General features: G+C 44.8%; 1 protein-coding gene across 1 annotated transcript in view; it reads left to right on the top strand.

Annotated features, from left to right (window-relative positions):
- The first annotated feature begins 9,009 nt into the window (after positions 1 to 9,009).
- Positions 9,010 to 23,875, top strand: part of ECHDC2 (enoyl-CoA hydratase domain containing 2) — a 190,342-nt gene continuing 175,476 nt past the window's right edge. Inside the window, exon 1 of the mRNA XM_069642179.1 lies at positions 9,010 to 9,461. Within this exon, the coding sequence (XP_069498280.1) occupies positions 9,167 to 9,461 (295 nt within the window). The 5' untranslated portion in view covers positions 9,010 to 9,166. The remainder of the gene's footprint in view (positions 9,462 to 23,875) is intronic.

The raw sequence follows: 23,875 nt of genomic DNA, 5'->3' as shown, positions 1-23,875 counted from the left end.
GTACTGAAAGGGTCAGAGGTCATGTTGGCTGCTGCAAAATGGGCCAATTCATGGTCTCCTGTCATGTGAGCCTAGGATGGAAATAGAGTTCAGCTTGGAGTCCTAGAACAACGATAGTGAGAGCCTGCACTCCCATATATTCCCACAGACAAGGATACTTTGCAAGGCCAATTTGTAAAACAATCTTCATGGCAGAAGCCATGGTTGATGAGAGATGCTGGGCTAATTGGGTGGGGAGGTAATGTCCAGTCCACCTCCTGGCACCTGGGTTTGAGTTTACGTGCTTGTAAGTGAACCGAATGTTCCAGACATGGCACGAGCGTGCGAACCAATTGTAGAGGGCCATATAGTGAAGGGCCTTATAGTTTGAAGACCAATGATAAACTGTGTACTCTACAAGTTTTAAGAGGTAGGCATAAGTTTTCCACCTGACAGTGGGCAGCAAATCCCAATCCTAGTCCCTATGCAATGTATACTTAATTGTTCCCCTTAAGCCTATCACAGCCTTTGATAGGTTTCCTATTATTTGCCTTGCAGTATGACATCACGTCTGACGTGTTCTTTGCATATAAGGATGTTTTTATGAGAAAATCGTCAAGAGCCTGAGCGAACGTCCGTTGATGTTCGTTGTAACCTCCCTGTTTTGGATAATTGTTAATAAAACAGTACCTTTGCCATCTTCCCGAGTTGGTTCCATTATTTGGACTCAGAATTATTCTGCAACCCCATCCATTGCATGCACGTTACTAAAGAGCCATATGCTCACGTGGTAGCGGTGCGGATGATTGAAAAAGATCCAAACAAGTTTGTCTCCAGAGTTTCGGACGATCGGGCATCGTCCGCCATTAGCCGGAAGATCACAGGGTTTCCTGTGGGGAGCGGCGGATAGAATTAAATTTGAAATAGGTGTGTTTGGGCCATGATATCTTGCACCCCCACTATCAAAAGGTATCTGGGCGTCCAGGGAGGGGTTAGATTGTGCATCTACATTGATTGGGACCAGATTAAACATAAAACAGGATGACCACTTGCACTAGTGTGAATAGCCCCAAGAGAAATAGGGGATGCAAATTACCATAGGTCCATTCAGGCCGTGATATCTTGCACCCCCTACAATCAAAAGGCATGGGGGTCTCCAGGGAGGGGTTAGATGGTGCATCTACATTGATTGGGACCAAATTAAACATAAAACAGGATGAGCACATGCGCTAGTGTGAGTTTACCCCAGGGAGGTAGGGGATGCGAACTACCATAGGTGTGTTCAGGCCATGACATCTTGCACCCCCCACAATCAAAAGGCATGGGGGTCTCCAGGAAGGGGTTAGATGGTGCATCTACATTGACTGGGACCAGAGTAAACATAAAACAGGATGACCACTTGCACTAGTGTGAATAGCCCCAAGAGAAATAGGGGATGCAAATTACCATAGGTCCATTCAGGCCGTGATATCTTGCACCCCCCCACAATCAAAAGGCATGGGGGTCTCCAGGGAGGGGTTAGATGGTGCATCTACATTGATTAGGACCAGGTTAAACATAAAACAGGATGACCACATGCGCTAGTGTGAGCTTACCCCAGGGAGGTAGGGGATGCGAACTACCACAGGTGCATTCTGGCCATGTTATCTTGCACCCCCCACAATCAAAAGGCATGGGGGTCTCCAGGAAGGGGTTAGATGGTCCATCTATATTGATTGGGACCAGAGTAAACATAAAACAGGATGACCACTTGCACTAGTGTGAATAGCCCCAAGAGAAATAGGGGATGCAAATTACCATAGGTCCATTCAGGCCGTGATATCTTGCACCCCCCCACAATCAAAAGGCATGGGGGTCTCCAGGGAGGGGTTAGATGGTGCATCTACATTGATTGGGACCAGATTAAACATAAAACAGGATGACCACATGCGCTAGTGTGAGTTTACCCCAGGGAGGTAGGGGATGCAAACTACCATAGGTGTGTTCAGGCCATGACATCTTGCACCCCTCACAATCAAAAGGCATGGGGGTCTCCAGGAAGGGGTTAGATGGTGCATCTACATTGACTGGGACCAGAGTAAACATAAAACAGGATGACCACTTGCACTAGTGTGAATAGCCCCAAGAGAAATAGGGGATGCAAATTACCATAGGTCCATTCAGGCCGTGATATCTTGCACCCCCCCACAATCAAAAGGCATGGGGGTCTCCAGGGAGGGGTTAGATGGTGCATCTACATTGATTAGGACCAGGTTAAACATAAAACAGGATGACCACATGCGCTAGTGTGAGCTTACCCCAGGGAGGTAGGGGATGCGAACTACCATAGGTGCATTCAGGCCATGTTATCTTGCACCCCCCACAATCAAAAGGCATGGGGGTCTCCAGGAAGGGGTTAGATGGTGCATCTACATTGATTGGGACCAGAGTAAACATAAAACAGGATGACCACTTGCACTAGTGTGAATAGCCCCAAGAGAAATAGGGGATGCAAATTACCATAGGTCCATTCAGGCCGTGATATCTTGCACCCCCTACAATCAAAAGGCATGGGGGTCTCCAGGGAGGGGTTAGATGGTGCATCTACATTGATTGGGACCAGATTAAACATAAAACAGGATGACCACATGCGCTAGTGTCAGTTTACCCCAGGGAGGTAGGGGATGCGAACTACCATAGGTGTTCAGGCCATGACATCTTGCACCCCCCACAATCAAAAGGCATGAGGGTCTCCAGGAAGGGGTTAGATGGTGCATCTACATTGACTGGGACCAGAGTAAACATAAAACAGGATGACCACTTGCACTAGTGTGAATAGCCCCAAGAGAAATAGGGGATGCAAATTACCATAGGTCCATTCAGGCCGTGATATCTTGCACCCCCCCACAATCAAAAGGCATGGGGGTCTCCAGGGAGGGGTTAGATGGTGCATCTACATTGATTGGTACCAGATTAAACATAAAACAGGATGACCACATGCGCTAGTGTGAGTTTACCCCAGGGAGGTAGGGGATGCGAACTACCATAGGTGCATTCAGGCCATGTTATCTTGCACCCCCCACAATCAAAAGGCATGGGGGTCTCCAGGAAGGGGTTAAATGGTGCATCTACATTGATTGGGACCAGAGTAAACATAAAACAGGATGACCACTTGCACTAGTGTGAATAGCCCCAAGAGAAATAGGGGATGCAAATTACCATAGGTCCATTCAGGCCGTGATATCTTGCACCCCCTACAATCAAAAGGCATGGGGGTCTCCAGGGAGGGGTTAGATGGTGCATCTACATTGATTGGGACCAGATTAAACATAAAACAGGATGACCACATGCGCTAGTGGAGTTTACCCCAGGGAGGTAGGGGATGCGAACTACCATAGGTGTGTTCAGGCCATGACATCTTGCACCCCCCACAATCAAAAGGCATGGGGGTCTCCAGGGAGGGGTTAGATGGGGCATCTACATTGACTGGGACCAGAGTAAACATAAAACAGGATGACCACTTGCACTAGTGTGAATAGCCCCAAGAGAAATAGAGGATGCAAATTACCATAGGTCCATTCAGGCCGTGATATCTTGCACCCCCTACAATCAAAAGGCATGGGGGTCTCCAGGGAGGGGTTAGATGGTGCATCTACATTGATTGGGACCAGATTAATCATAAAACAGGATGAGCACATGCGCTAGTGTGAGTTTACCCCAGGGAGGTAGGGGATGCGAACTACCATAGGTGTGTTCAGGCCATGACATCTTGCACCCCCCACAATCAAAAGGCATGGGGGTCTCCAGGAAGGGGTTAGATGGTGCATCTACATTGACTGGGACCAGAGTAAACATAAAACAGGATGACCACTTGCACTAGTGTGAATAGCCCCAAGAGAAATAGGGGATGCAAATTACCATAGGTCCATTCAGGCCCTGATATCTTGCACCCCCCACAATCAAAAGGCATGGGGGTCTCCAGGGAGGGGTTAGATGGTGCATCTACATTGATTGGGACCAGAGTAAACATAAAACAGGATGACCACTTGCACTAGTGTGAATAGCCCCAAGAGAAATAGGGGATGCAAATTACCATAGGTCCATTCAGGCCGTGATATCTTGCACCCCCTATAATCAAAAGGCATGGGGGTCTCCAGGGAGGGGTTAGATGGTGCATCTACATTGATTGGGACCAGATTAAACATAAAACAGGATGACCACATGCGCTAGTGTGAGTTTACCCCAGGGAGGTAGGGGATGCGAACTACCATAGGTGTGTTCAGGCCATGACATCTTGCACCCCCCACAATCAAAAGGCATGGGGGTCTCCAGGAAGGGGTTAGATGGTGCATCTACATTGACTGGGACCAGAGTAAACATAAAACAGGATGACCACTTGCACTAGTGTGAATAGCCCCAAGAGAAATAGGGGATGCAAATTACCATAGGTCCATTCAGGCCGTGATATCTTGCACCCCCCCCCCACAATCAAAAGGCATGGGGGTCTCCAGGGAGGGGTTAGATGGTGCATCTACATTGATTGGGACCAGATTAAACATAAAACAGGATGACCACATGCGCTAGTGTGAGTTTACCCCAGGGAGGTAGGGGATGCGAACTACCATAGGTGCATTCAGGCCATGTTATCTTGCACCCCCCAAAATCAAAAGGCATGGGGGTCTCCAGGAAGGGGTTAGATGGTGCATATACATTGATTGGGACCAGAGTAAACATAAAACAGGATGACCACTTGCACTAGTGTGAATAGCCCCAAGAGAAATAGGGGATGCAAATCACCATAGGTCCATTCAGGCCGTGATATCTTGCACCCCCTATAATCAAAAGGCATGGGGGTCTCCAGGGAGGGGTTAGATGGTGCATCTACATTGATTGGGACCAGATTAAACATAAAACAGGATGACCACATGCGCTAGTGTGAGTTTACCCCAGGGAGGTAGGGGATGCGAACTACCATAGGTGTGTTCAGGCCATGACATCTTGCACCCCCCACAATCAAAAGGCATGGGGGTCTCCAGGAAGGGGTTAGATGGTGCATCTACATTGACTGGGACCAGAGTAAACATAAAACAGGATGACCACATGCACTAGTGTGAATAGCCCCAAGAGAAATAGGGGATGCAAATTACCATAGGTCCATTCAGGCCATGATATCTTGCACCCCCCCCACAATCAAAAGGCATGGGGGTCTCCAGGGAGGGGTTAGATGATGCATCTACATTGATTGGGACCAGATTAAACATAAAACAGGATGACCACATGCGCTAGTGTGAGTTAACCCCAGGGAGGTAGGGGATGCGAACTACCATAGGTGTGTTCAGGCCATGACATCTTGCACCCCCCACAGTGAAAAGGTATGGCGGTGTTCCAGGAGGGGCTAGGGGGACGCCTCTATATTGGTTAGGACCAGAGTAAACATAAAACAGGATGCCCGCTTGCACTTGTGTGAATTACCCCAAGAGAAATAGGGGATGCAAATTACCATAGGTGCATTCAGGCCATGATATCTTGCACCCCCCACAATCAAAAGGTATGGGGGTGTTCCGGGAGGGGGTAGATGGTGCCTCTACATTTGTTGGGACCAGATTAAACATAAAACAGGATGACCACTTGCGCTAGTGTGAATAGCCCCAAGAGAAATAGGGGATGCAAATTACCATAGGTCCATTCAGGCTGTGATATCTTGCACCCCCCCACAATCAAAAGGCATGGGGGTCTCCAGGGAGGGGTTAGATGGTGCATCTACATTGATTGGGACCAGATTAAACATAAAACAGGGTGACCACATGCGCTAGTGTGAATAGCCGCAAGAGAAATAGGGGATGCAAATTACCATAGGTGCATTCAGGCCATGATATCTTGCACCCCCCTCAATCAATAGGCATGGTGGTCTCCAGGGAGGGGTTAGATGGTGCATCTACATTGGTTGGGACCAGATTAAACATAAAACAGGATGACCACTTGCGTCAGTGTGAGTTAACCCCAGGGAGGTAGGGGATGCAAATTACCATAGGTGCATTCAGGCCTTGTTATCTTGCACCCCCCGCAATCAAAAGGCATGGGGGTCTCCGGGAAGGGGTTAGATGGTGCATCTACATTGATTGGGACCAGAGTAAACATAAAGCAGGATGACCACTTGCACTAGTGTGAATAGCCCCAAGAGAAATAGGGGATGCAAATCACCATAGGTAAATTCAGGCCGTGATATCTGGCACCCCCCACAATCAATAGGCATGGGGGGTCTCCAGGGAGGGGTTAGATGGTGCATCTACATTGATTGGGACCAGATTAAACATAAAACAGGATGACCACATGCGCTAGTGTGAGTTTACCCCAGGGAGGTAGGGGATGCGAACTACCATAGGTGTGTTCAGGCCATGACACCTTGCACCCCCCACAATCAAAAGCTATGGGGGTGTCCAGGGAGGGGCTAGGGGGATGCCTCTATATTGGTTAGGACCAGAGTAAACATAAAACAGGACGACCGCTTGCGCTTGTGTGAATTACCCCAAGAGAAATAGGGGATGCAAATTACCATAGGTAAATTCAGGCCGTGATATCTGGCACCCCCCACAATCAATAGGCATGGGGGTCTCCAGGGAGGGGTTTGATGGTGCCTCTACATTGATTGGGACCAGATTAAACATACAGCCGGATGACCACGTGCGCTAGTGTGAGTTAACCCCAGGGGGGTAGGGGATGCGAACTACCATAGGTGCATTCAGGCCATGATATCTTGCACCCCCCACAGTGAAAAGGTATGGCGGTGTTCCAGGACGGGCTAGGGGGACGCCTCTACATTGGTTAGGATCACAGTAAACATAAACCAGGATGGCCACTTGCGCTAGTGTCAATAGCCCCAAGAGAAATAGGGGATGCAAATTACCATAGGTGTGTTCAGGACATGATATCTTGCGCCCCCCACAATCAAAAGGTATGGGGGTGTTCCGGGAGGAGGTAGATGGTGCCTCTACATTTGTTGGGACCAGATCAAACATAAAACAGGATGACCACTTGCGCTAGTGTGAATAGCCCCAAGAGAAATAGGGGATGCAAATTACCATAGGTGTGTTCAGGCCATGATATCTTGCTCCCCCACAATCAAAGGGTATGGAGGTATCCAGGGAAGGGCTAGGTGGTGCCTCTACATCATTTGGGACCAGAGTAAACATAAAACAGGATGTGTGTTACAGGTTTTGTGAATTACCATAGTTGCGTTCAGGCCATGATATCATGCACCCCAACAATGAAAAGGTATGGGGGTGTCAAGGGAGGAGGTAGGTGGTGCCCATACATTGGTAGGGACCAGATTAAACGTTAAACAGGATGACGACTTGTGTCATTGTGAGTTAACCCCAGGGAGACAGGGGATGCGAATTACCATAATACATGTAGGGGTGCTGATGGTGTCTCTCCCAGCATATATATGAGGTGAAAATGGGGTTGAAATAAAAAAGTCAACATTTTGGGGGTCATAGTAATTGGGGCACAGTAATCACATAGATCCGTCTTGGAAGCAGACACAGAATTGATAGTTGTAGCTGTAAATGGAAGGGCATCTTTCGGTTGGAAATGCCCCATTGTAGTGTGTGATGGCTGAATGCATGCTGAAGAACAGCACTGCTGAGGAAAAAAGGAAAGGAATTACAAAGACTCTCACTAGTCTGCATTTCATCCCCATACAAACAGCCCAAACTTTAGGTAGGGGGCTTGAGCCTCATTAACCCAGTGGTGTTGTATCCATGACATAGCGCAGCCCATACCAGTCACTTGCAGCAGTGTGTAATAGTGTGCAGTTTACCAAGCCGCGGGTGAACAGGGAGCTTAACACCAATTACGTAAAATACTGTTGACTTCCCTTCCCAATAACACATGCTGAAGGGAGACCCTACCGTGCACCCCCCTGCATTATGACAGAGTTGTGTGACTGAGCCCAACCTGCCCCTTTATCCTTAAGAGAGGCTCCGGCAGTGATTCCTCGTGCTTTGATGTTGGAATCAAATATAGAAAGGTTAATTATGCCATAAAAAATTAAAAAATGTTTAAGCGCCCCATCTACTGTAACAGTACAAACTTTCTTATTATTATACCATTTAAAATAATACGTGCGCCTGTCACAGTACAGCCTTTCTTATTTTGCCTGTAGTGTGATGTTGGAATAAAATATAGAAAGGTTAATTATGCCATAAAACATGTTTAAGCGCACCATCTACTGTAACAGTATAACCTTTCTTATAATTATACCATTTAAAATAATAACATGTGCGCCCTATGTGCTGTCACAGTACAACCTTTCTTATTTTGACTGTAGTGTGATGTTGGAATAAAATATAGAAAGGTTAATACAACTGAACGAATGCTAGGCTCCCAGACTTTCCACAGTATTAAAAAAAAAAAAAAAAAAACATGGGAAGCCGTATATTATACCATACTGTATGATATTCGGCTTCCCATGACAGAGTGAAGGCCCTGCAACAACGCCCACCTGGTAGCTCTGGCCAATCCCTCAATAGAGATGTTGGAGGGCGGGCTGTAGGCGGGCTATGACATTAGCTTTTCTTTTCGTGCTGCATGTATGGCTGGAGCCATCAAGTGGGCGTGACTCCGAAGATTGCCGAACACTGCCTCCCACAATCTACCATGGGAGGCAGGATAGCATACAACACCGGTAAAGACAAATCCCCACTCACGCTTGCTCCATATCTAACTATAGTGAGTATTCTTATATCTCACATCACAATTACTTGTTTTAGCTTACTCGTGGCATCTTCTTGTTATGTCACTTCACATGGAGCTCATGAGCATCAAAGACTGAAGACACTCCTTGTAATGTCATTTTCTGTGATGTGACTTCTGACGTCAATGCATATGCAAATTAGGAGGATGAAGTTTAAGGACCAGTCCCTGCATACTTGGAAATCCCAGGAACAGTCCCGAAAAGAAAGCTCTCCGGCAAGTGGCCTGTATGCATTATGGTCCTAGCGGTTTGTGTGCTGTGTATGTGTTAACATGCCATTCATGGCTCTCCGTGTCAAGGTCTCCCTCATGTGGTGGGTGGCCTGATGTCTTCAGTGGAAACATGCTGGCTGTGTGCCATTACACAAGTGGCTGTGGTCGCTGAACATTGTATCCGCCAGGGGGCGCGCTCAGACAATCTGTTTCTTAAAGAAGGAAGTGGGGAAGAGAGAACATGTCTGCGGGCGGAATGTTGCTCCTGAGCAGGCGACTCAGGCCCGTGTCCAGGGCTCTGTGCTCCGGCATCCCTCAAAGCAGGGCGGCGAGGACCGGGCCACTGCCTGCTGCAGGCGCGCTGAACGCGGGGATCGGCTGCAATGGCCGCCCGACGAGTCGGCGGGGGGGCAGGGAGTCTTGCACCGCCCCAGCAAACTCTGGCTGTAGTGCTGCCAGCCGGGGTCAGCGGCGCTGCCTGTCCAGCTCTGAAGTCCAGGAGGTCAGGGTCAGGCACCTGCGCGGCCATCATAAAGGTGAGTTACACGGACTCCAGCCGCTGCGCCCATTCTCTACAAGAAGGTCTGCCACTGCCTTGCATAGATGGCTGTATGTCTGGGAATGTTGTGGTTTCACTTTTACTATTATAATTGCGGATCTACAAGTTCAAGAATGCAACGTTCTGCTTGCTAAAAAGCTACAAACTGCCTGAAGTATTACCTAGAAACTGTAGACCTTTGGCACTTAAGCCCATCTGGAAAGTAACAATTTATCTTTACATAGCACTGCAAGTGTGCATGGAATTATGGTTTTGTTATTCTTCCGATATATGTACTGCTTGTTGTACCGGTTCAATTTTAAACTGCAGGACTACAAGCTCCTCAGGGGCGACAGTTTACGACCTCTACGCATACGTTGGGCTGCAGAGAACTGAACTCGCTTTTCCATACCTAATCTATGTTAAAACGAGGTAGAAGTGGCATTTCAGGAGACAGTTGCCTCTTGGGTGCAGACTGGCATTTTTATATGTTTCTGATTTAAGTTGATATTTTATTTCAATAGCACTCGTACATAAGTGTTTCAGAGCGCGACAAGGCAAGGGAAAGGAACAGGGGACAACAAAACAACGATCTTACTAGGCCCTATGACATTGAGAACTCGCAAGTGCATTGGAGAGGGGTAGGCGAAAAGTGCATGGAAGGGACGAGATGTGGAGAGTGCCGAGCAAAGGAGAAACAGATAAATAATAAAGGCAACAAACAGTGGTAGTGCAGCCATCAATTGGCAAGTGCTGGGTTTAAGGCAGCAGACAGGGTAGGTCTGATAAGTGCAGGAAGAAAGAAGGAGGGACTGTATTGGTACAGATACAGACCCCACTGCAAGGGGTGGCCCGGAGGCAGTGCAGGAGGTTGGAAAGGTGAGCAGGTGCCTGGGCCCAGAGGACAGAGGGTGGCCAAGTGCACAGTGCCAAGAGAAAACAGCTCAGGGTGGTAGATGGGGAGCAAAGGCAGAAGCAAAGAGGGAGGTCTTGAGGCGCTTCCGGAGATGGTTCTGATCTGATATGATATGGCATTTGTAACGCGCCTATACACAAGTGTTTCAAGGCGTGACAAGGCGGGGGGGGGGAACAAGGGGAGACAGACAACAACCCTACTAGGCCAGGTATCATTCAGATCGTGCAAGGGTAGAGGGGACTGGATATTTTGGAAGAGAGTTGAAGGTGTTTTGGCCCAAGGCCCCATAAGGCCTTGTGGACAATGCAGAGGGTTTTGAACTTGATCCTCGCAGTCACTGGGAGCCAGTGTAGTGATTTCAGTCCTGGAGAGATACGGTCCCTGGGCTTCAGGCCAAGGACAAGTCTCGCAGTCATGTTCTGGATGAGTTGCAAAGGGTGGAGAGTAGAGGCAGGAATATTTAGATAGAGGGTGTTACAATAGTCCAGCTTCGAGAGAACTCAAGTTTTAGAGTGGCAGGGAGGGTGTTCCAGAGGCAGGCCCCAGCTGAAGACGAGAGGTCTACCCCCAGCTCGTTTCTTTGAAAAACGACTGACCCTGAGGGAGTTGGAGGTAGAGGAGCGAAGAGCTCGAGAGGGGAGGTATTTGCAGAGGGATAGCTGAAGGTATTTTGGACCCAAGCCCCAGAAAGCCTAAAGGCTACAGGTTCAACCCACCCCCTCATATGCAGACAAGTTACTTTATACATTTTGGGTTTCGAGATAAACTTACACCAGCAATGTTATCCAAGAGAGGGGGCACTTCTCGTATCCCGTTGTTGTACTGACAGGAATTCCATAAAAAAACGAATCGCATTATATAGGGGTTAAAAGTGGTGGGGAGGAGCTTTAGGTACTAGTATAGAGAAAAAGAGTGTTGTGGGGAACCTCTGCCCCCCCCCCACCTACCATAAAAAAAAAAAAACATTTCTCGGTCCCCGGGTCTATCAACTCCCTATTGCAAAGAGATATCGTGATGTGTGTGTTTTATTTGACGTTTTGTCACACAATACATGCATATGTTGATGCTTCAAAGCACTATTTAGGGTTGGCAGATGAAACCAAGAACCCTAGTTTACCCTCAGCCATTTAGCTACTGGCAGCGCACTCTTAACAATATCACAATTTTGTGTTACACCCGTAATATTCGTTTGTGTAACGCTGCTTAAACAGATGGCTTTTACATTTTTTTTATTGTTTTAACATTCCTGAGTGTTTGTGAACTGTTGATTTTGCTTGCAAAAGAGAAGGCAAACATTCTTTCAAGCTAGGGAGGGTTAATGTAGTTGGTGCAAACTTGTTTGACTCATCTGCCGGTTGGCCCTTGCCCCCTTAATGATTAGCAAGGAATCTGCCTGTTAGTTATTCACCAGCTGCTGACCAATCCGCTTGAGCAGAACCACACGTAAGAGTTGAGAAGAATTTGCTTCTATAGATACATGAATTCCTGGCGAGACATTCTGTCTGCTTTGGACTAATCGGCTTACAGCATTCACATAATGCCTACTTGGCCAACTCAAAATGTCCTTCGGCATGAATAAAAGTCATGAATTGTGTATCACTCATGTTTACATTCGGCAACCATATATAATTATAGCGATCAGCTACAAGGATCTATTCAACTCAGGTTTTCCAAGTGACAACTGCTAGACCCTTCTAAGTGAAAGGTCTTTTTAAAAAGATCTTTTCACCAAAAGATTGATTTAGAAAGACTGCTCCAGCGGTCTTTCTAAATGGAACTGCCACACCCCTGCCTCACACAAGTGCACTCGGGTGCTGACAGGCACGTCAGGACCCGGAAGCGCAGGACGACATGAACAGGTAAGTGTGTGTGTGTGTGTGTGTGTGTGTGTGTGTGTGTGTGTGTGTGTATGTATGTGTTTTGGTTCAGAGAGGTGGAGGGGGCTGGGGCTGAAATTCCATGGGAGAGGGAGGGTGAGGGTGTGGGAGGAACAATGGGTGGGCACAAAGGGGTGGGGGGGTAACCACCAAAACTCTCCCGAATATATTTAAAAAAACACATTTAAAATGTCTTGAGAGAAGAAAAAGACCTCTACAATGCTGTTTTTACGATCAAAAGGCATTTTAAATCAGCCTTTATCTTGAGACCTTTTAAAATTGGGTCTTTTCACATAGAACCCTGTTAGACAACTCCACATTGGCACCCGGGATAGGCGGATTGACCAATCAGAATCTGCTTTCCCGGGGGCTATTCGCACTAGCCCCATTCCCATAGAAATGGGACTAGTTCCCTTTTCAAATGACAGTGGCCATTTTGTAAACTGTTTTCCATGGCCGCCATCATCCGAAAGGGGACCTCCACAGCTTCCCTCAGGCCTACAAAGCTTGGGCTGTTGGGCCGTTAAATCCCATGTCTGTTCTGCCGCCGGGGCGTGAAAGCTACTTTTTGCTCTGCTTGTTTATGAAGTCACTTGGAACTCTGAGGTGCCATACACTCAATAGTTAAAAGCTACTAATCTATAAATCTTCCTGCTGTGACATCATTGCAGTTGGTTATAAAGTCCATAATCCTTTGCCATGAAATCACAGTAGTATCATACATCATTCAGGAAGTTGCTAATGGCCTTCCGTGTGAGTCATTAACAACCGTGTTTTGATTGCTTGAGTAAGTTACTGTTATTTCAGCGTACAGTAGTTGGCAAGTGGCTCTGTGTCAAGTATGACACCATGCGCGAGACCAGTTTTTCTCAACTGACCGTACTGTGAGTGGTTGTGAACTTGTCGGCCTGTACCCTGATGAAAGAACTGAAACCACTGTGCCCCAAATGCAAGGCATTGTACTAGGCTGAAAAGCCGGGTCTGGTTCAAAGGTCCATGGGCACCTGCTGAATGGTTTGCAGCAGCATTGATTTGGGGCGTTGCCATTGCTTTCAATGCCTTTGGGGAAGGTATGGAAGCTGTGGGGTATGTTTATAGAGGTCATGGGTACATTTGAAAAGAAATGGTAATTGAAGAGGACTGGTGTATTAAAGAAGTTCCAAATTGTTTTTTGCAAGGGCATTGGGACAGATTTAAATGGCAAATGTTTGGGCCAGTGGGGAAAACTGCCTTCATAGACTTTTCGAAAGTCTTTCATACTGTAAATCGAGCTTTACTCTGGGATACATTGAAAAGATCAGGTCTGCCAGCTACATTATTGCCATTATTAAATATATACATGAAAATACAAGGATACAGGTTAGGTTGGATGGGCAGGGCCATTTAAGAAACCTTATTAAGACATATAGAGGTTTAAGCCAAGGATGTATACTGTCCCCCTACCTGTTGAACATGTACCTGGCAGATATTGAGAATTGTTTGAGAAAGGATGCTTTCGTTTCACCTAAGATTGGTGTTTCAAAGGTTTGTTGCATGGCCTGTGCATATATGTTTTTATTGATTCTACACCAGTTGGCCACAAACGCCTTTTTGAATGCCATGGCTCGAAATGCCTCCATAAATGATCTTGTTGTAAACTTGGAAAAATCACAGGTTATTCGTTTTGTTTAAAAAACAAAAAAGGGGCAAGTGATATGATCTTCCCTGGCTCTTAGAAGAGACAAGCTGCTTCCTGTTTTATAATTGGTTTGCAGACATGTCTCGGATGCTGCAGCGACCCGTCGTCTTTATTTTGTGTGATAACCATCGCTAGATTATATCCCCAGATATGTGTCTGCCTAATATCAAAATGTAAATGATAACCACTGAGAAGGGTCAGTGGTACAATTTGAAATAACACTTGTCATTCAAAAACATTTAAAAGTCTGACTTGTTCGGCTTTTGGTTTACAAATTGTCAGTTGCACATTAGTTATATATGATATGGCATTATAACGCGCCTGAACGCAAGTGTTTAAGGCGTGATGAGGCAAGGGAGGGAGAACAGAGGACGACAGACCACGATCTGACTAGGCCAGGTGTCATTCAGATCACGCAAGTGCATGGGAAGGGGGGAAAAGTGCAGTACATGGGATAATAGAATAAATAAAAAATACGGCCAGCTGGTGTCAAGTGCAAGTTAAGTGCAGACATAAGTGCTGGTCCGGGACTGCAGGGATACAGAAAAACAGTCCCCAGATGCAGGGGTTGCCAGGGAGGCAGTGCAGGTGTGCAACTGGCGGAGCCTGGGCCCGAGATCAGAAGGGTGGCCAGGTAACCAGTGCAGTTTCAGTTACAGCCAGGAATTCAGCAGCGGAGAGGGGGAGAGAAAGAAGCAGAAAAGAGGAAGGTTTTAAGGTTTTTCCAGAACCAGAGATGGTCCTCCTCAAGTTTCAGGGAGGCTGTTCCAGAGGGAGGCCCCAGCCGAGGAGAGAGATCTACCACCAACCCGTTGCTTGTAGTGTGGGGTTGCTATATATATAATATATAATATATTGGGTCATCAGCAATAGTTTGTTTCATAGGATATAGTCCTCTTTATAATTGTCAATTGTTCAACTTCAGACTTGTAGGGTTGCAGTTTGTTTCCTTCGGTTTGGTTTTTAGTAATTTTGGGTTGCTTGGAGTATAATCCTCATGAACAATAAATTGATGCAATTTTATGTTCCTTTCAACAGTCCTTTGCATTCTATGTAGTTTTTTTTGTGCCTGCTTCAGATATGATCCGTAATCCTTGTGAACAATAAGGTAATGCAATTGGCGTTCCTTTAGATTTTTTGCCCACTTCAGGTATAGTCCTCAATGTGTGTTTCACCGCAGTTATTGATGTGGATCATCGGGAGGAGATATGTTGCTCACGTTTGTTGTAGTTGAACTTCTAAATGTGATTGATCTGCATGCTGTTGTACTCTATTTCGTTTAGATCTTAATGGCCTTCATCACAGATCTGGTGATGAGGTAGCATCTGGATTGGACTTGAAATAAATGCTGGCTGCAATGGGCCTGCATGGATTTTGTTTACGTACACCGATCCGCATTGGATGATCGTGTTGTAAACTCAGAAAATCACAGGTTATTTGTTTTGTAAATAAAGGGGAAGTTATATGATTTTCCCTGGCTCTTAGAAGAGATAAAGCTGCTTCATGTATCGAAGGTTGCTTATTTGGGTTTTGAGATCCTGGCTGCTCCAGGTCAGCGCTTTATGTTAACAAGATTACAAGGGAAAATTGATCAATTTGCTTATCAGATGCTTACTATTATTTTTTATAAAAACAAAGGTAATTCTGTCTGTGCCTTAAGGCACAGAAATACACTCTATAGCCGACAAACTGAATTGGGCTCGCTTGGAAGGGATGTGGTGGAAAGAGGTTTTTAACCTCCCTTTGAGCCTCCCGATTGCCTCGTTAGGCTTTGAATTGGGGCTTATATCATTAAATGCTAGTTTTGGAGGATTTTACCATTATATGGTAACATGCTATCCTTCATTAATACTTGTATTGTCATCTGAAGGTCAGTATGGATACAGGTAAAACAAAGAAGCTCAAGGTTTTTCACATTTTTGCTGAATTGATTTTATGTAGTTGTGGCATAACCATCACTGCGTTAGTTACAAACCTTGTGGTGTAAGGATTTTTGTTTAATGTAAACTGTAAAGCCACTATTGAAAGCACTCGTGACTATGCTTTGAACTCCACGTTTTAATTGGTTGATAAGGCACTTGGCATTGTACCAAGTTACCTACTGTGCTTTCCTGATGCTTACTGAAGAAGGCAACGTTTGCTTCTGTCCAAATGTACTAAATACTAATAAAGTACTTGATGCTCGATTAGGACAACAGAATAAGAATGGTTTGTGTCAATTGTGCTAGGAAGCAAATGAGCCACAAACTTTAAAACATGTATTGATCCATTGTCCAACATTACAGGAGCTCAGAATCACTGCTTTGGGGCACTTTGTGGATCGTTTAGAATTGCTAAATACCGATGAATTTCAGCATCGCCTAAACGCAGTCGATGACCCCTTTTTTAACTTTGGAGGTTATAACATTTTACGGAAACATTTATTTGATACACCTGAAATAGTTAAGAAATCGTGGTTTTAGATTTTTATAAATTATACATTTATGAAAATAAGAATCCATACATTTTTACATTCTGATTTTTATAATGGGCACTGTGATGGTGTTTAGTTTTACTTTTTTGATAACCGACATTTGTTTGCTCATATTGAAATTATGTTTGTTTTATACCGTCCATCTCTATCACCCAGGGGTGGTCTCCAGGTGCTCTATTGTAAATGAAGCTTAAAAATGTAATGTTCATTTTGTGAAAGGTAAAGAATGGACTGAGTTTGTGTAATGATCAATGTAAGCTGACCTGTTGCATTGGTCATATCAAATAAAATATATTTATTTTAAAAAAACAAAGTTCCACGGATGACATGCTGTTACGTGGCCTAGCTCAGAGGAGTGGGAGTTTCATGTTTCTGGTCCCTAGTATTGGAGTAGTCTCCCTCTCTAACTAACCCCACCCACCCCCCACCTCCACCCTTTCTGTTCCAATCCAATGCAGTCATTCAACCGGGAGCAGGGGGAATAAAATGGGACAAAAGTCTATCTCCCATTTTTCATGCCCATGTATTTTCTCGGATGCAAGCACGGATTTCTGCAACGTGGGTATCTTGAAACAATGTATGCCGATTAATATACGGTAGCGACTTGGTGTTAGAAGGAATCTCTCCAGAAACTGTGTTCATTGCCAGGGGAGGTATTCCGCTAATCTATCAGGTAAGCTAATTGGTCTCCCTTAAGTGTTTTCTGCCCAAGCCCTCTGCTCTCCTGGGATAGGCCTGCTGGAGCAATCAATAGACCACCCTCGAGACGAGATGACAGGGCATCAGAAAACAGTAAAATACATGTTGCTACTTTGAAGAAATAGAATTTCTACACGTAATTAGAAAAATAAGTACATTGAGTGATCAAGGCAATTACTGCTCAATTGTTACAGAAAGATGTTACGATTTACTGTAGAACGTTAAAGGTATTCAACAGGGGCTATTTTCTGAAGCTTGTGGAACTGTCTAAGAAAGGGTGCATGGTGAATTATGCTTTTTAAAATTATTTTTATTGTTGAATTTAATCAAATAATTGATTTCCACAACATCTTCAAAAAATGTTTCTATATGTTATCCAGAGTTATCACTCTGATAAAAGATAGTCTCGTTAAACGACATGTAGAGTTACTTAGAGGAACAGAAAAACCATAGAAGAAGAAGAAGAAAAAGTCTCAGTCAATTTCATTTTGTTTAAGTTCCAGTTTTTCCATTATTTGTTTGAGGATCTTAAAGGTGGCTAGTTGCCATGATGTTCTGTCTCCACTGATCATCTTTGCCCACCATACATCTTCATCGAAGATAGATGATTGTCGGAGAAGATGGTTCATATAAGGAAGCCTAACCTCCTTAGTTCCAAGGCAGGACAGAATTAGATGGCGAATTGTCTCCTTATCCTTATCACAGAATCTACAGATGTTAGTCAGCGCCAGACCTCTGATGTGACGGATTTCATTTGACTCAAGAAGATTCAGTCTTGCTCGCATTATTAGATTTCGAGCTGCACGGCTTGGGAAATTTTTTGATGTAGAACTGAAGCACATTTAGTTTCTTCCATTTTGGAGGTAGATGAGATGTGATTTTGTTTCCAGCTGCTGCAGTTAAGGTACGAATCCAGTCCATCTCCTTTATTATTTTAATTATCCTTGTCTGATTGTGGATCAGATCGTCTTCTGTACACTCTATAGTTTTTAACAGAGTATGAATTTCGTTTTTCCAATCATTAAGCAATTTACAATTTGATGTTTGGATTTCTTTAAGCACCAATCCATGATGGAAAGAAGGATTTGGTAGAACACATTTACGGTATAACATGAGTGTGTTGCAGTCAACAGTTCCTTGCAGGGAGAGTAAACTTACTTCTCGTCAAATTAATGTAACTGAGGTTGAGTTAGGCAATCGCAGAACCGTTCTCCAAAAATACGCCTCCAATTTGGACCAAAGAGCTTTGGGCAGGTTGGGCATCGCCTCTGCGCCATAAGTCACTGTGGGAACCACCTTAAATTTGTAGAAATTTAGCAGTGGAATGGTTGAAAATTTGCCAGATTTTCTGTCTATGGCTTTCCCTTTAGTTGCCAAACTTTGGATTTTTGCAAAGAGAGCTTCTTGCATGGCCAGGTCTTTTGAGGAATTGTCTAGGACCACGCCCATGTATTTGAATTTCTTGACTTTTTCAATCGGGATCTTGTCTATTGACCAATTGAATTTTTCCAACTTCTTTGTAGAGCGTTCCATGACCATAATTTTTGTCTTTTCGATGTTAATTTCGAGGTTATTTTTGATGGAAAATGAATGCAGGTTGGCAAGTTGACGCTGCAGTCCTGTTTGGGTCAAGTCAAGTAGGATAAGGTCATCAGCGTACAATAGTCTGCTTATATTTGTTTGAGCCAGTTTTGGTGGAAATGATCTGACTTGATCTTCTGAGTATTGATAGTCCCCCATGTAAGCGAGAAACAGTGCTGGGCTAACGGGCACCCCTGTTTAACACCTCTTTTTGTCTCAATTTCGGCAGATAGAAGACCTTGTTGATTCAGGTGAACTTTAATGTTGGTGTCTGTGTGCAGAGTTTTGATTGGGTTGAGAATGTCACTTGGGCAGTCCCAGGCTGCCAGTTTTTCCCAGTCTAGTATGGTCGACTCTGTCAAAAGCCTGGGAGAAGTCTATAAATGCAGTGAATATTCTAGGGCTACCTGCTTCACTTTGATTTTTTAGATGGTTAGCAAGAAGATGTTGATTGAAACTCACTTTTGGGCTGTGGGACCTCTTCGTTGCAGATGCTCATGAAGGGGTTCTAGGTTCACAAGGAGTTTTTTATTAGGAGCAGATTGGGTTCGCAGTTGATAATTATATTCATTGTTTGTTCGTGCTTTGCTTCGTTAAGGTTCGGAGCTTTTAGGTTTTTCCTGCTCTACAAACTCATTCTGTAGTGATAAATAATATCCTAAACTTAGAAAGTCCCTCTCTCGATCCATCAATGTGTTTTTAATTCTTCTAGAGAGAATGTGAAGTTAGCAAATCGCTCTTCCATGATAGTGGCTTGGTTCTACTATCCATAAGTCGTCTGACTTGATTTGTATTAACTTTGGGATGAGATGCATCAAGACCAAGGTACCTCCTCTGTTCAGTATGACTTCATCTCGATTTTATTTGGTTTGTTCCAGTTTGTGAATCCATTTCCCAGGCTGTTTCTCGAACTTCTTCGGATTTTGATATTTATTCGTTTTTGATCTGTAGTGCTGAGCTGCGTGGGTTTTGTTTTGTCTGGAGCTGACCTCCCATTTTTGAATTCCTGATGTCAGTTTGAAAGGCTGTCTAGAAGAGGGAGGCAAGCCCACTGTGTAGGGGCGGTTTGATAGTTGCTGCTCATGAACTTTCAACCATGTTTTACACTTGTTTGCTCCTTCTTTAGGGTTCTGTTCTGTTACGTGGTCATTTGCACTGTTTGGCAGTAGCTTGACTCTGGCTAACGCTGATGCTTCAATTTTCTTTCGGCAGTCCTCTAAGGTCATGAAATAAGGGTAGAGGTATTCATTTTCTCAGCTACTGCTTGTTGCTGGGTCATCGATATGATGTCCCAGTAGAGGAGATCTGCTTTGATCATCAACAAGCTGGGCCGGTGAGCCCGTAGAGGAGGCCACATCCGAATGCTCTGTAAGGTTCATCAGGTCTGTATTTGACAAGAAATCCTCTGTTATTGGCGAGTTCTTTGCTTTTTGATTCGTAGGACTAACGTGGGAGTTTACAGAAAAACAATCTTTTTGGGACATTTCAGTGCAGGAGATGTGTACTGGCGGGGTTGAAGAGACAGACTTGTGAACAGAACTGATTGTTTTTTTGAAAAGTACTTTCGGGTCAACGGTTTCCAAATTCCCCAAAGGATAAGCGGGGGCCAGCAGGGCCAGAGGCGACAGACAGAGCTGCAATGTTTAGAAAGTACTGTTTTTATATTCCTGCAACATTTTAAGAGGTTGTTGATTGCCCGACTATCTTCGGGGAGCTCATTCTGCAGCATGGAAGCCATAAGCCAAAAGGATCTGCCCATAGGTCTGTCCCTCGGGTCCACGAGTGGCATAATAACAAATGGATTGACTGAGCATAGATTAGATGTTGTCAAACTATATACAACTAATATTCCAAACCATAATGGCTGCCATTCGGTAAACATATTCTGCAGTCTTTTCTTTATTTCTATTATGTTCACTATAGTTTGAGATCCTGAACAGCAGCTGCAAGGCAACCCAAGCAAGAGCAGACCTGGAAAGAAGACGCTGTGGGATAGTCTGACTTGCTGCTGCACCTGTTCGGGGTGTTCCCAGGCAGCGCAGGGGCATGAACTGTAAAATCAAGTATGAATTCTTTATAATGTTGATCCGGAAGAAAACGAGTCAATACCTTAATTGGGCTAACAGTAATTTATTTTGCATATTTGCAAGCTTTCGTGGAATGTGTCCACTTCCTCAGGCAGAGATGAAATCAAGCATTTGGAGAACATTACAGCTTTCATGTGCCCTCCTCCAGATGCCCCTTATCTGTGCCTGTCTGTACCGATTTTTATTTTTGCTCAGAAAGGCATGGAATATTCAACTCCCCCACATATTGCAATCTTTAAGGCCTAACTGGTACACTCTGTTAAATAGGGCAAAGTGGAGATCTGGGAAAAGCCCCATCTTGCTGTTTGCCAGTGCTGCATACACCCTCTTTCCTACAAGATCAGACTTTATGTCCCATTCTCCCACAATTTCAACATTGTTGTGCCTGTCCTCCATTGAAACCTGCTCCTCCTTGAAAGTTTTGAAATCCCCCTTGTCGTCCTCTAGATGCAGTCCCTCTGCCTCGTGACCAGAAATTATACCCACCTTGATCTGAGGGATACCCTACATTACTGGTCTGCTTTGGCTGTACTCCTTGTGTTACCACACCTTCACCCTTTGTCAATACTGCTGCTTCTATGGCAAATTCCATTTTGACAATTTTGTTCTGAACTAAATTTGCTTCCTCTTGCTTTATATCCTCTGCTTTTGTCTTGTTCTTCTCGTGCAGCAATCGCCCAGGGCTTCGCTTCAATTCCCACCGGTTTCTTCATCTGCTGTTGCACTGGTTCGGTCAGTCCCTGACACAAAATGTGGTAAAATAATGCCAGGGTTTTATCCCATGGTTCTCTCGTCTCGAGCATCCAGCGCTCTTGAATGTCTTGTATAAAGGCAACAGGGTCTTCATTCAGATATTTTCCTTGTCATAATCACACCCATGTCTGATGTGTCAGGGTACTGTACTCTAAGCGCTCTTCATAGATCCTCTGTACATTTATTAAGTGGTGCTCTATCATGTGTCGTGTTTTGAGCCGTTACACTCGCATACCATGCTCGTTTCCAAATGTAATCAGCACTCTCCCCTAGAATGGCTGCTAGCAGGCCTTTTACGTCGTCGACCGCTAACTGAATTCCTGCTGTCATCCTTTCTAACTCATGAATCCATTTTCCCACACTTGCAGTCCAATTTAGGCAATTTACATTTCAAATTGTCTTTATTCATTTGTGACTATGGGATATATTGCGGCCGCCCTCCCCTTTCTCTAATAATGGGATATTGTAGGCCATTTACAATGCGCCTGTACACAAGTATTTCTAGGTGAGACATTGCTAGTGTTTCTAGGGAATTGCATCTATCCTCGCCCATAATCATCATACCAACAACCTACACTTATTATTTTCCAGATGGAGCTAGTTTTGCCCGTTTGTCTTCGTCCTGCCAGCGACCATATCCTGCATACATATGGCCGGGCTATATCCCCTGCACTGAGCAATCGTACTGGTGGCCGTTTAGAATATGGTGTTGGTTCGGTAGTTTTCTCCTTTAGGGTCTTCTAAATCTGACCATTTAACCCCTTTTTCTATACTCTGGTTTATTGAAAAACCGCATGCACCCTCTCTTGGTGCCTTCTCATTTTGTTGCCTTTCTTCGTCTGACATTATACCTCAGCTTCTATTACTCTCGTCCCTTTCCTCGTCATCGAGATCCAACCCGCTTAAGGCCAGCAATCTATGCTCGTCTGCCATTATGTCACCCAATCTACTTCCTTTTCCTTCTGTTAAAGATCCTTGCGATATCCTCTTTTATCATTGTAACCATCCTTATCCCTCATCTGCCTATATAAATCCCCAATTCCTTTCTCTATACATTCTGCCTCCTGCTCATTGGCCCGTGTCTGTATTCTCGCTTTTCCCTGCAAAACCCTTTGGGGCTGTTGTGATCCCTTCTCTTCTTCCCACCATTCTCGTACTTCAACTGGCAACATGCTTCTGTGAACAAGATGGCCTTCTTTGCAATCTATGTTCTTTCATTCGCTGGGCTCCCATTTCACTGAATTTTCAGTCCGCTAATCTCTTCTTCTCTTGTTTTTTTCCTCATACCTCCTTCGTTCTTCCCTACGTTCCCTCTTTCTCCTTTCTCCTTGTATGCTCTTTCCTGTTCCTTTTCTTTTTCTTCCCGTGCTTCTTTCTTCCCTCTCTCTAACACCACCAATACCCTTTCTGCGTAATGTGTCCCATCCATTTGTTTTGCAGTATAATTCCTTCCTTGGCTCTGTCCTTCTCTCTTAGCTTCCTCCTCTATTTCTATCGGTTTACTTCTTTGTTCATCACGCTCTTTATGTTCATTGCATGCTGATCATTCCTTAATCTTGCTTTCTTCTATGCTGTCTTCATTATTGTAAGCAGGAAGTGCATATGTTGGATTAACATACCCCGCCGCTGCCTTCAATTTAAGGATAGGTTCCTTGTTAAACTTCTTCTGTATTATCATTTTTGGAAGGAGTAAGATGAGTTGAAGGTGTGGCGTCCTCCTCTTTATGCTGGTTAAGAATCCACTCCTCCTCAGGTGGGTCTCCCTTCTCAATTTGAAACATCTTCCATGATTATAAAATAGCTAACCTTTTTTTGTAACTTCTTCCCTGGCATAGGTAGCATACAAATATTTTGTCACATGTCGTAATTGTGTTTTTGACTACAAGCCTTCTTGCAGCCACAGCATTAGTGTTGTATTAATCGTTCCCTTCACCCACTCCACGTGATACTACCTAATTTTAGGTGTATACCCTGGTAATGTTCTGCTTCAACGTAAAAGGTGTGTGTTCCCCATAATGGCAAGTCAATCTTGACTGCTGTTAGGAAGAATTCTCTCTTTAGGCTGAATTTCCTAATTTAGTGAGTCCCCCAGCAGCTTTGCTGGATTTCTGGAGTTTGTTTTTTCTCCTGCCAAGAGTGAGACTCTTTTCCTCCCACTCTTGGACATGATTTATGGTGTTTCTTTGACTGCTAATGTGTTTTATGGGCTATGGGGTCCTTTACTCCATAGGGTCTTGTGTGTTTTTTTTTTTTTTAAATGTGTGTTACACAGCACCCTCCGTGCAGTAACACAGGGGTGTCAAAGTGACACCCCACCATAGACTCCATACCCTGGGACTGACTACTGT

This window comes from Ambystoma mexicanum, chromosome 1q (assembly GCF_040938575.1).
Source record: "Ambystoma mexicanum isolate Mex_15411 chromosome 1q, UKY_AmexF1_1, whole genome shotgun sequence".
Taxonomy (NCBI): domain Eukaryota; kingdom Metazoa; phylum Chordata; class Amphibia; order Caudata; family Ambystomatidae; genus Ambystoma; species Ambystoma mexicanum.
The sequence above is the reverse complement of the archived record's forward strand: the minus strand, read 5'-3'. Positions and strand labels throughout refer to the sequence as shown.